The 13,333-nt window shown below is 38.8% G+C and overlaps 1 protein-coding gene across 1 annotated transcript; it reads right to left on the reverse strand.

Annotated features, from left to right (window-relative positions):
• Positions 1-1,197: 1,197 nt before the first annotated feature.
• LOC107083971 (calcium-binding mitochondrial carrier protein SCaMC-2-A-like) lies at positions 1,198-7,266 on the reverse strand. Its single transcript, XM_015373588.1, has 10 exons — positions 7,013-7,266; positions 5,357-5,483; positions 5,187-5,274; positions 4,984-5,095; positions 3,576-3,734; positions 2,990-3,142; positions 2,791-2,898; positions 2,538-2,705; positions 2,291-2,441; positions 1,198-2,199 (listed from the first exon to the last, which is right to left on the reverse strand). Exons 1-10 carry the CDS (start codon positions 7,172-7,174, stop codon positions 2,012-2,014), a joined length of 1,416 nt encoding a protein of 471 aa, XP_015229074.1. The 5' UTR covers positions 7,175-7,266; the 3' UTR covers positions 1,198-2,011.
• Between the last annotated feature and the right edge of the window lie 6,067 nt (positions 7,267-13,333).

Raw genomic sequence — 13,333 nt, forward strand, 5'->3', positions numbered from 1 at the left:
AGAAACCCGATAAAGAACATCTATCACTCATTGTTGTGAAATGGTGTTCTATAAATGTGTAAATGTGGGCCGCACAATGAGTCCAATCTCACCTCTGAGATTTTATATTCCAGGTAGCTTCTAGCATTGTTATCCTGAATGATTATAGTTTCCCTCTGATTTCTCCAGTTTCCTACCACAGTCCAAGAACCAATATATCCACCAGATTTTAAGTGTTCCAATAAGTACTGATTTCCCTGTGATGGGCCTTTACTGAGCCACTTTTTGCCCAATGATGGCTAAAGAAACTGTTGTTGAGGATCTCCAGAGGCCAGGAGGAATAAATAGCTGAGCTCTCTGGGTCAGCCCTGAGATCTCCCTCCAGACGGAAAAAGCCCGGAGGTCCCAGTCAGCTGACTGGTTGCAGCTCTATTCCAAGCTCCGTCACCTGCATCTTTAAGTGGGTCACGATTCCAAACTGTGACCATAGCAGAGTCTGATTGCACATTAAACACAAAAAGGGATACTCTTCATGAATTTAAACCGAGGGAACATTTCGTCTGGAAAAGTTACCCTGGGAACAGAAACCCATTTAAATCTACCTCAAGGCAGGTTTGGATAGAGTATTTAAGCAATCTACATTTTCTTGTTCTATTGTGTTAATTTAAAAGAAAATTTCAGCTTTTAATGGGCATAAAAAAAGCTATTCTACGAAAGAACACTCCATGTCGATCAGTTTTTCCAAAACTACCAAATTTTATTACATTAACGCCAATATAAATCAATTCAAAACAGGAATACAAACAGCACTTCTATTTATATAATCTACTGGTGTGGATTCAGTTTAGTTTAAACTCTATAAAACAATGTCTGGAACAGGATTATGAGAGCTAGAAAGTTAAAGTGTAGCTTTTAAAAGTGATCAGCAGTTTATATTTTGTTTTAATTTACTTCGAGTTCAACTTAAGGTTCTTATATTTAAAGGTTTTCCAGTTCTTAAACTCTGAATGTTGGAGTTATTTCCTACTTCTCGAGAATGTTGAACAACAAAAGCTTGTTTACCAGAAGAAAAATGCTTTTAGAAACCAGTTTTCCGTTAAAGCAGCTTTTTTCTACTTTTCCATCTAGATCTATTGAAGTATATTCCCACTTTCATTTGTGGTTCATGCCAGCATGCTCTAGAGCTTTGTATTAAAATAAAGACAACCAACACACAGACTTTATATAAGTATGCATTTATTTGCATCAACATGGTCCATTAAAATACTAAAATGTAATTCTTCACAAAAGCTTCTCATCCTGCATTGATAAGTCATTTATAGCCCCATCTAACATTAATTAAAGTGCAAAATGCTGCTCATTTTCCCCAAACTCCTCATTTTGAACAAACGTGCTCATCAGTGAATAGTAATACATTTCCCTTCAACCTGAGGTGAACATTAAGGACAACATTCCTCTGAAAGGCACACATGTGCCCACAAACTTTTCTGTTTTGAAAATAAAACTTCACGATTATATTTAGTGTTCGACGGATGTTAAGGCGATCATCCCACACCGTGAATTATAACAGCACTATTGGCTTGTTCTCTTTACCTAAAGAGAGCAATAAATACAGGAGGGGGTGAAAATAAATAGTCACTCAGTGCTCAGACATTCAGGACGGGAGAAAGGGAGAGAAGACAAAGAGTTTGTGCAAAATCTTCTCACAACAGAATAACAGGGCGGCAGTAGGTTTACCCCAGAGAGCTGGTGGTGCAAACATAGAAAGACCTGGACATCTGACTCACAAATAAAAAACATTTGGTCCTCCATTTCCCCCATTCAGTCGCTTTTCATCTCTGAGTCTCAGTATAAATAGCAGCAGTCATTATCCTGACAACCTGAGCTCACAGAGTCCATAATCTCCTCCCCAGCATGACGTCAGCTGACATTCACAGAATGAGACGGCCACACGAACCACCGGCGGGATTCTAATGCGAGCTCTAGGACAGAGTTTGGTGCAATCGAGAGTATGTGGCGGGTTCCATGGCGATCAGCGGGATGTCACCCCCAGCTGAGACTTCAGGTGCTCGTACACCACATAGCTGATGCTGACGGCGGGGATGACTTTGAGGAAGTTGGGGGCCAGGCCCCTGTAGAGACCTGTGGGGCCTTCATTCTGCAGGATCTGCCTGAAGACGCCACTCATGGACACCTGCTGCTGGTTACCCTCCACCACAGCTGCAGAGATTCAAAACAAAATTTAAATTATTAAACATGAATGAAAGCAGAACCGGATTGCCAGTACTTGTAGACCTAAAACGAGGCTTACCTTGTGCCTGCATGCGGGTTCGGACCAGAGCCAGGGGGTAGCTGGCTAGCTGACCGCAGGTGCTGGACACTGTGCCACAGGCCAGCAGCACCACCACGCCGGGGTCCGTGCTGTTGGTGCCATACTGCTGCAGGTAGCTGTTCTTCAGCGTCTGTCAGAGGGAAAGCATAAGAGAGGAAAATCAGACTGCGGTTTGTTGAAAGCAAACATCCTACAGAAGACAAGTGGTTAGAGTCTGTCTGCTCACCTCGTAAACCGCCAGGTCAATGCCTGCGTAGGGGATGATGCCCAGCATGTTGGGGACATAGCCTTTGTAAAACGCACCCAGGCCTTCCTTCCTGAAAATCTGCTTGGCGCAGTCAGAGATTCCAGCGTACTGACCGGTTTTCCTCAGAGCCAGACGGGTTTTTAGAACCTGAAAACAAAACAGGAGAAGTTACTAAATGTTCATCTGAAGCCGAAGGCACTCCAGATGGGAGATTAAAAAAAAGAGTAATCACCTCCATGGGGTAGATAGTGCTCTGGGCTATTACTCCAGCCAAAGAACCCGCCACAAATCTCTCCAAGATGCTCAGAGTCTCCTTATCGCTGCCGATTAGACGCTTAATCTGCAGAAACCAATTTAGAAGGAAAAGCTCAATGAAGGAGGAATAGCAGAGAAACCTGGTTTGATTTTCTCAAACGAGCCGCTTTGCTTACCTGCTCATAGGCCATGAACTTTAAAGCTGATTCAGGCGCGATCTTGATGACGTTCACCCCGTTGCCGCGCCACAGCGACCGCGTGCCACCCTCTTTGATCATCTGCATGAGGCCGCTCATAATGCACATGTTGTTGGTCCGAGACCCGTAAACCTGGAAGGAGAGAACATCCAGCAGGTTAATAAAAGGATCTCAAAACTTAAAGTAGCACTTTAAATTAATGATCTAAACGTTTAGGCCAACTAGGAATATGATCATGTGGGTCTTAAAACTCTGGCCAACTGGGTCAGGTTGGTTCAACTGTTGGCAGCTCGTTTTCAATCGATGAAAATGTTTACGTCAGTTTACTCTGATGGACCAGAGCTATTTGTTGGGCACAGGGCGTCCTCAACCCCAGAACAGAGGGTGCGATGCCCGTTCCTGAGCTCTGATTGGCCGACGGCAGACAGAACCGGCTCATGGACTCTGCCCACCCTGCTCTTACACACTGACTGTTAAACTTTAACCCGTTTACGCTTTTTAGATAAAGCGTTGTTGAGCAACGGCTTCTAAAATTTAAAGTGGTATGCCAATTATTGTGGCTCACCTGCATCATGACTTTGAGACGGTCCAGCGGGGCGGTGCAGGTTCTGGAAACGGCTCCAGCTCCTCCACCTGCGACCAGGTGTCTCCACCACATTCCAGTCTGCTTCTCTTCTAGAGTGAACTCATCAGGCACCATCAGGTTCTCACCCACATCAAATATCTGCCAAGAGAACATTTTTTTATTTATTTAACAGCTTTAAAAATGTATAAATAAATTCCACCCACAATGTTACTATTTTATTAACATTTTTCCTAATCAGACCCAGTCCAGGGAATCCCTGCCAGTCCTGATCTCTAATAACTTGGTGCATCTCTAGTTAAATTTCAAACATAATGCTGGATAGCCTTTTTGTTTTTTGTCTTACAGAGAGCCAATCTGTAACATTCCACTAAAGGCCTCTGCTTTGACCTCTGAGGCTTTCATCATTAGTGACATGTGACGGAGCTCCTGTGAATGGAAAATATGAGTCACCAGGCAGGTTGTCCTTTCACAGGAAGGATCGAGCTAAGCTGTCACGGATCACACAGTCCATCTTTACACACAACACCAGTCAGGACTTAGATGATTATTGGGATTATTACCAGGGCATTGACGCAGATTTTTTAATCCTGGCTCCTTGAACAAAGTGAAGGAGCGCTTGAAACTGCAGGAAGACTCGTTTTAAGGTGATCAAGGTCAGGAACTGACTCCTTCCGTTTTTTGTTTTTTTTTCTAAGTCAGCTCTGATCCCTTAACCAGGAACCCGAACTGTAAGAGAAGCACAGCATGTGGACAGTAATCACAGGAACAAGGCAAACTTGGGGTCAGAATTTGACTTGTTCTATGAGGCTCTTGTATCAAACTCCATGTTGCCTCCCAACCTGTGACCACTGACATGATTTACTGTCCAGTCAAGCCCCTCTAACAGCTGGGGTTTCACCACCAATTCACAGTGTTCTTGGCCTCCATGTGAGGGTTGACCAACTCTATTCTCGGCTCCGACGTGTCTGCAGAGCTGCACCGGGCTCAACAGCAGCTAAAATAAGCTGCTGCAGGATCTGAGCAGCAGGTCTGCACCGGTTCTGACTGCTGCCCTCATTTACATAACAGCTCAGCAAGTTGGAAGATCTTTCCAACATAATCCCCACTAAAGCAACCCTGATTTCTTTCCATGAGGCCTAATAGGGCTTAATACATGACGCACAGCCTGGGCAGACTATGATCTTCAGCACCCTGATCAATTCAAAGAACAGGGAGGAGACCAAGTGCATTACCCTGATTGCTTTGATTTGCCTGAATGATAGCATAGGCTGTATTGATAAGAGTTATCTGGGTAAAATGGGTCACCTGAAAACTTATATAATACAGGCAAAAATTAGCCGTCCTAATTTCCTTTGAAATGAATGCAGAAAAAGAAAGAGGAACTAACCGTGGAGTGTTTCCAGTAAAGGATGATCTCTGGAATGTTTTCAGTTTTCTCCGTTGTGGGGCATTTACTCCAGTCCTTACTGCCAATCGTTATTATGCCATTCTTATCCATACTTCAAAAGAAAATAAAAAGGCAGATATGAATGTCTTTCAAACAAACAAAACCAGACAAAGCATCATAAAAGGATTATTATTATTAATTACCTCTTAATGACCGTCTCGGCATGCTGCAGGGAAATATGGACGCCAAGGTCACGCAGAGACTGCATCAGCTCGGTGGGATCGATGCGGCCTAAAAAGAAAGAAGAATTAGCATCGTCAGACTGAAATCAAAAGCGAAAAAACCACAAGCATGTGAAAAAGCAGCTGCATACCTGCATTCTTCCTGTCGAGACTCTTCACTACAAGTTTCAGGTCTTTCTCGTGGTCCTGCAGATAGTGAACAAACTCCTCAAAGTCCAGCTGCCCGTCGGCTTTTTTCTCTCCCCCATCCACAGTTTTCTGCAATGAAAGTTAATAAAACCATTTTAGTATTTCAGTCAAAGGATTAATGGGGTTCGCAGAAAAAAATTAAGATTTTTATAGATAAATATGTCCTGAGAGATGATGACATTTTGCAGAATCATGCAGCTGTAATTAAACAAACTGAATTGCTTATGCAAGAAGAGATGCTGGATCGCAATGTTCTGCATGTCAAACCACTGATGGGTCATGACACTGGAGCTTTAAAGGTTCCCCGCAGCTCGCATTTTAACGCCTGAGGATGAAGCTCCACAGTTCTTGGCCACAAATGCATCACTTAATACTAACCACCAAATGCTATCTTTAACATCTGCTTCAGACTGACCTACCAACTGCTGTAATCCTGTCTGGCCTCAGACCTGCTGAGCTGCAACAGGGACAGTTAAACATGCTGTACTCCAGGGTGCTGAACAGGACAGACATTTGACCTCAAGTCCCAAGCCCTGCAGGCATATGACTGTAACGATATCCTGCAGAGACCATTTCAACCAAGCTGTGCAGCCCGTGCAAAAGCTCAAAGGGCATAAAGATGACCTACTAGACAGATTTTCAGACTTTAGACAAAGGGACTTCTTTCCAGCATTTATTGATTTTATATTTCTTTGATAGTAACCTGGAAATGTAAATAAATCAAGGCCATAAAGCAGATTTCAGTTGATTATCTGTTCTATAAAAAAAAGGCTTGGTCACTTTAAACTTGTGCAAAAGAAATAATTTAACTTTACAAATGCAAGTGTGGAATATTCATAGCATAGTAAAATTTTTGATTGTACAGTTGTTGGTTAAGCACAAAATTATTCAAAATATATCAAACTGATGTAAAATAGTCAAACTGATGTAAAATAGTGGTTCAAGGGTTTGGGAAAAATATTTTCCAAATAAAATAAGGATTTTTTTTTTTTTTAAACACAAACTAAACTTCTCACAAATACTCCTTGTTGCATATTTCAATGACTAAATGACTAAGCATCACTCTCCTTTAATATTTCATATATATGTATATATAAATAAATAATAGGTATTATAATAAATATATTGATATAGAAGGCAAGTTTGTAATAAAATGAGACTTAAAAGATGCGTTGATTTATTTATTTTTTTTTTTGCCTGTAAATGTAGGTTTAGTCAGACTCTTGTGACCCATTGTGTTTTAACCGCAGCAGCTTGTCTAAAAGTCGGAATTTCTCAGTTATCTGAACCAATATTGTTCCTTTAGCATCATTAGACAGAGACAATTGTATGACTGACCATCTCAATGTAGTGCAAACTGCTTTGGAGCGATGTGTTACAGTCCCTATAGAAGCATAAACGTGCCTAAACGAATTTTCTGGAAACCGGTCTTTACCGCTTTGCGGCCTACACTTCCGCCCGCCTAAACACGGCCATTAAAGGATGAGGAAGAATACATGTAAAAATTAAGACTTAACTTATACTTTGTTACACAAAACAATTTTTTTCTCCATGTATATGGTCGATGACGAGGAAAGAAGTTTAATTTTCAGTCCTACCTTTCTCCATTTTTGGTAGGTGGAGAACTCCTGGGAGGGCAGAAACACGCTGAGTTGGTTGAACAGAGACTTCAGCTCCGACGGTAGTCCGTTAGATTCAAAGTATTCCACTTCCACTGGGTCCGAGTTGGACACGGGGACGTAAAGGCACAAGCCCAGCATGGTTATCTTCAAACAATAAAAAATAAAGTAGAATAAATAAATAAATAGCTATCCGTGTCGCTCCCAGCTCGGGTAGATACTCAATGCCGGGTCACACGAAACACCGGCTTCTAAAGAATGTCACGAGGCTCCGCCTCTTCCAGGAATAGCTCTACGGAATTGGCTAATATCACACTGGAGCGACGTCACTTTACTACCGACCAATCATTGAAGGCCTCCATTGATCGGAGGGGGGCAGAGTCATATGACGGGGAAGGAGGAGAGAACTCGTTCACCCTCTAACGTGGATGATCTATTGACCAATCCCGTTACAACTCTTATTCGTCATCTGAAGAAATGACCAATCGATTATTTTACATACCGTTTAAAAAGTATGCTTTACAGCACGCTTTATAGGCGATATTAAAGAGCTATTAGTACACATCAATAAATAAATAAGATATTTTATCCTCACTTCTCGTCAGTCATGACGACAAACAGGAAATTGCTGCTTGTGCGGCAAGAAAAAAATGCTTAGTCTGATTTAAATGGTCTTCCCTCACTAATAGGAATTAATCTAAATGATTTGCCCTATTCTTGTTCCCTTTGAATTATTCACATAAAATATGTTCGAATTGAATTTTATATTCATGCTAGAAATTAATTTCCCAAGTTTTTTTTAACAAACAGTAGAAAAAACAAAGGAAAACAACAACAAAAACCTAAAATAAGATTTTTTTAAAACTTATAAGAACTATATTTGAATTGTTTGTTATCTATGTGATTTATTATTTTGTTTATTTTTTTTGTACAGTGCTGGCACTACCTGAAACTATTCCCTGGTCTATTTGTTTTTCCATTTGATTTATTGTTATGCTCATCATAATTAGTTATCATCTATCAAAGTAGACACATCTACTGATTTATGTTACCGGCTCAAAATAGACTTCATAAACACTTTTTATTAAAACTGTTTCTGGCTGTTTTAATTTTTACAAGTGAGCACTTCACTCTCTGATTGCAGGCAAACTTGTTGCTCATAAAGTTTCAAAAACTAAAACTGGATTCAGATTTTTTAGTAATCTGGCTCATCTCATGTTCACAGCTTTAATCTAACCACACATTAATTTTACTTTTGAGACTATTAAAACTTTCCCTTTAAATAAAGCTTGTATTTACAGTAGTTTAGGTCATTTGGCTGAAGAGACTGCCCTTTATTGGTACATATTGTCACTAATTCTGTGTTTTCTGTTTTTGCAAACTTTTTATAGAAATTCCTTTTAGGCCATTACTGGCCGTTTGTCCTTTTTTCTCTTCTAAGTTAGTTAATGCAAATTAGAGCTTTTTCCTTAGATTGGTTCTTTTTGTAGTTCACCTACAAAGAGGAGAAGTTCTCAACATTGATGTCTGAATAAGGAAAAGCCATAAACAATCTGCTATTTAACTCCAACATCTTTTAAAAATCTGTGAACTATAATGAATTGAATGTGACTCTTCTGTATTCAATACTGTTGGGGGAAAAAAAACCCTGAATTTTAATGAATGGCCTTGTATTGAATTGAACGATTGGTAAGGATGTAAATAAAAATATCTTGAGATTAAGTTCGGTGTGAACGAATGCAGAAATTAAATAGTAAATAAAACACCAATTTATCTTCACAAACAACTAAATGCAGCCCTTTATTATAGCAAAGAGGAACATTTTTAAAACAAGTTAATCTATCCTTAAATAGATTGAAGCTGAAGCAACAAACTAATTACAACAAAGTATAATAAAGCTTCATAAATCACACTTTTCGACAACATTTGAATTAAGAACCAAAGGAAAATAAATTCGTGGTCAGACTTTGTACTTTAAACACCACCTAAATCAAAACCATATACAGATTTAAGATTGGACGGCTGTACTTTGCTCCTCCTGATTTAGCTTTGATTGTTTGTAAAGAGTACAAACTCTAAAAAAACAGAGTCAGACGTAACACTGCGTGGTTCCACCTTATAGGAGGTTAACTAATGCTTTAAAATAGAACAGAATAGAATACAATAGATACATTTATTGTGACATAGTGGGGGTGCTGGTGCTAACGTGACAGGTAAATGAAAGCATGTAAATTCAAACAAGAATACATAAAGATATAATAAAAATCTTGATAAGAATAAATGACTGTATAGTATCAGAAAGAAATACAGTACACCTTTTATAAAAGTTTTTTATGAAAATAATTTTCAGATTCCAAACAATGTAAAGACAGACTATAGCAGGATTTAATAATAATAATTGAACTTTATTGATCTCACATTGGAGAAATTTATCTCTGCATTTAACCCGTCCCCTCTGGGAGCAGTGGGCTGCCATTGTGCGGCACCCTGGGAGCAGTGTGGGGTTAAGGGTCTTTGCTCAGGAATCCAGAGTGGAGGCTGTGGGGATCGAACCCGGTACTTGCAACCTTCTCAGAGCACAGGCGCACTGCTAAACCCACTAGGCCAACAGTCTCCTTTTTTTTGTGTTGCTTTTTTTAATAATTGAATTGAATGATTCAGAAAATGTGTAAATATATCTTTGTATAAAATATCAGATAAGCCTTTCTACAGCTATATTAAATGTATCATAACTGTGATGAAGTATAAAGACTGTCTTTTAAAAAAATAAGATACAAAAAGATATAAAACGAGTTCTGATTATCACTTTATTTGGGAAAAAATGATAAAGGTGTTATAAAACATTGTTTTTTTTAATCCCAGGTCAGGTATTTTTATCTCTCCTTGGTCTTTGATCCTCATGCTGCTTCAGGAAATGAGCAATGAATCCGAAACCTATGACATTGCGGCGAACTCGGCAACCTCTCAGAAATATGGGTTTGGTTTTCTTCTGTGAGATGTTGTTGTATATTTTGCTGCTGTTATGTTTGTGTTTTGCCCTGATGCCAACATGTTTGGCAGATGAAGGCTGTTGGTAATGAACTGCGTCATGAAGAGGTTAGCTGGACGTGTCTGAGGACACATGAGCCTCTGCATGTGGTTGAACCACCAGCAAAGCCTGACGATGACCATTTTTTCTGTTTAATTTATTTTCCCTCAGAGAGGAAAAGCTCCTTTCTGAGTAAAAATTTCACCACCCGACAATTACCTGGGATTTACACCTTTCTAATAAGTTTCCACTTCACTTCTGAGAAGAGTCTGCACATTATTCATTGTTATTTAAGCAACAGAATTCCTTCTCCCCCCTTGCTTTAATATTCTACCTCAAAGAAGCATTACTTTCTGTTAACCTGTTAAATACATTTATTATCTTTCTCTGATTAATTTCAATTCAGCTTAATCATACATTGCTAATTCAAAACATGAGTTTAAAAAGTCAACTAAAATCAAACAGTTTGGTTTAAAGGTTTTCTATCTATGGAAACTCAGCAGATCACCAAAAGTTGCTGACTCCATTGGATCGTCTTGGAGGAGCATGCAGTGACAAGTAAGTCTAATGCATTGTGTCGCTGACTTCGCAGCAATCCTTCAAAACTTAATCTGAGCTCATCAGCTCAGCTGTGTTTGTCTCCTAGATGGAGCCATTAAATGAGCAGCTGCTGCTGCTATGTTTTGCTTTTTCTCACTTACAGGCTGCACCTGGATCAGTGCTTCTGTGAAATTGTTTGCGTGCACGTTTGAAGCAGAAGGCCGTTCACACTGAGCCCTGCTCTGGTTCTAGTTCTGCTGCAAAGTTTTTCTTTCAACAACTCACAAATAGGAAGCCCACCAAGTGATTCTACATAATGTGCCAATAACAGTTTGGTTAATTAAGTATGGAGGTCACTGCAGACTTAAAAAAAATTTAAAAAATCAAGTAGTTTTTTTGGGTTGATGACATCATAATGGTCGTCACAATTGAGCTGCTCAGATGGTTTTGGTCAAAGTTCTGCTTCTAGTTGTTTGTATTGTCGGATTTTCCCGTGATGGAACTTAGAAATTTTGCAGCAGTCATAAAGAACTCAGGTAAATAGTTTTGAAGGAGGAATTTGATGAAAAACATGTAAATCAAAACGAAAAACACAAGGTAGAGATTCAAAAGAACTAGGATCTTTATGTAATGTGGATTTTGCTGGGATTTAATATTCTAAGCAATAAAAGAGCAACAGCTAAACTGAAAACACATCCTATAAGCAAAATAAAAAAACAATAACCTTTATGTTTTATTCAATTTACCTTTGACATTTATAATATTTTCATGCATTTTAATGCTCTGGAGGTGACAGAAGACAGTGCTTGCCCAAAATACCCTCCATGCAAAAAAACATCACTGATATAAACAGATTTTACACTGAAAAAAAAAAGAAATTTAAATAAGTAATTTCTTCTTAAAATAACTGCATTTACATTCAAAATATGACATTTTCTTATTTCAAGTGCATATTATCTTTTTTTAAGAGTAAACATACTCATTCTATTGGCAGATCATCTTATTTACCTGCTCAAATTAAGGCTAAATACACTTCATTTTATTTCTAGATTGTTTTTACAGCGTAATGCTTCTAGCAAGAAAGTTAGATTTTTTAAACCATTATTTAGAGACCTCAGTCGGATCTGCACACAGTGCATGGTGCTACTGCCAGCTGCCAGTTTGCTTTAAGGGTTTACCTTTAATGGTCATGTTAGCTCAGGTTGGCTTTGTTTCAAAATCTGTGGGCTTCTCTTGCAGCTTTTGAATCTGGCCCAGATTTTCTGTATTCTCTCAAAGACTTTTCTCTGTGTGCAAAATGTTAAATAAGTTTAATAACATCTGAGATTTTTGGAGCTTCTCTTGAATTTCATAAAACATTTCCACAGCTCTGGTCTGACATAACCATTTTCTAGGTTTATTTTAGAAACTGTGTTACGTCCTTTTTTGTGTGTGATTAGAATATCTATATCAACTGTTTTACTCTTTGCATTACAAATTGTGTTATCCAGTATTTAAAACAAACCTACTGATGCCAATTTTCACACTAAGTGTTTGAGTATCTTATAACTTCAAAAAAATGTGGTAAAAGTCAACAATTGCACATTTGAACAGGGTATTCAGCAGGTTGGCGGTTGTAAAGTTCATCAACACAGCAGTTAAAGTGCAGCATGAAGACAAACATCTGTTGCTTCTCTGCGTCAAACCCGGTTTATTTGCAACAAACAGGATTCAGAAGCACTGTAACCTGCAGGATCAGACAAACAGATGGTATCGAACAGGTGAGAGGTGATTGCTCACATGATCTCAGTGGGCAGCTGGGTAAAATTTTATGGATGTATTATGAAGCCTTTATCGCTGCTGTTTGGATGGAAGCTTATCAGAAATTGATCCCTAGGTTATATCAAAGCATATGCAGGTCAGAGGAAATATGTGAATCGGTCTCAGCTTTCCTGTTTGTTTTATATACAGTAAGACCAGATAAAATCTTTCAGTTACAAGTTTATCTGAAGAAACACATTGAAAACAGCTCTGGTTCAGTCCAACAGCTTCGTGTTCCTACAGATGGCGGCTTATTAGAATTTAAGCAGCATATGACCTTTCCTCTTTTTGAAAAACAGGGAAGAAATCCTTCCTATAAAAATGTATAATTTAGGAAAATAGAGATATGAATTTATTTAGCCCCTCTGCATTTGTCCTGTTGGTCTTTTTAGCTACACTTTGATATTTAAAATAAGATTTTAATTAGAGAAAACCTGGATAAATAAAAGTAAAATGTTAAGGAAATAAACCTCCCCATCTAAAAATGTAATTGACCCCTAAAGCAATTAATTAGTTCCACCCTTGGCAACAACCATCAAGCATTTGATAATGAGAACTTTGACCCAATTTTATTTTTTTACATAATTGCTATGCTTAAGGTCACACCCAACATCTGTTGGATTTAAGTCTGGACTTTGACTAGGACACTCCCAAAAGCTTTGACATAAGGAGACAAAAACTAACTGATCCAAATGTTTAATTACAGCATATTTTAAAATATGTAAATCGAGAAACACATGCACCCGTTTTACTTTACAGGTGTTAAAGCAAAAACGGATCATAATTTTTTTTCAGGCCAAATGGTTTCCCAAACGTTTCTGCAACACATGCATTTTACAGAAAAGGCACTGAAAAACCTTGCAGCTGGATGCCAAAGGGCACAGTCTGAGCAAACCCCTGACTGGAGTAGTGAGTCTTGTGGCTTCTTTCAG

This window comes from Cyprinodon variegatus, unplaced genomic scaffold (assembly GCF_000732505.1).
Source record: "Cyprinodon variegatus isolate N-32 unplaced genomic scaffold, C_variegatus-1.0 Scaffold89, whole genome shotgun sequence".
Lineage (NCBI taxonomy): Eukaryota > Metazoa > Chordata > Actinopteri > Cyprinodontiformes > Cyprinodontidae > Cyprinodon > Cyprinodon variegatus.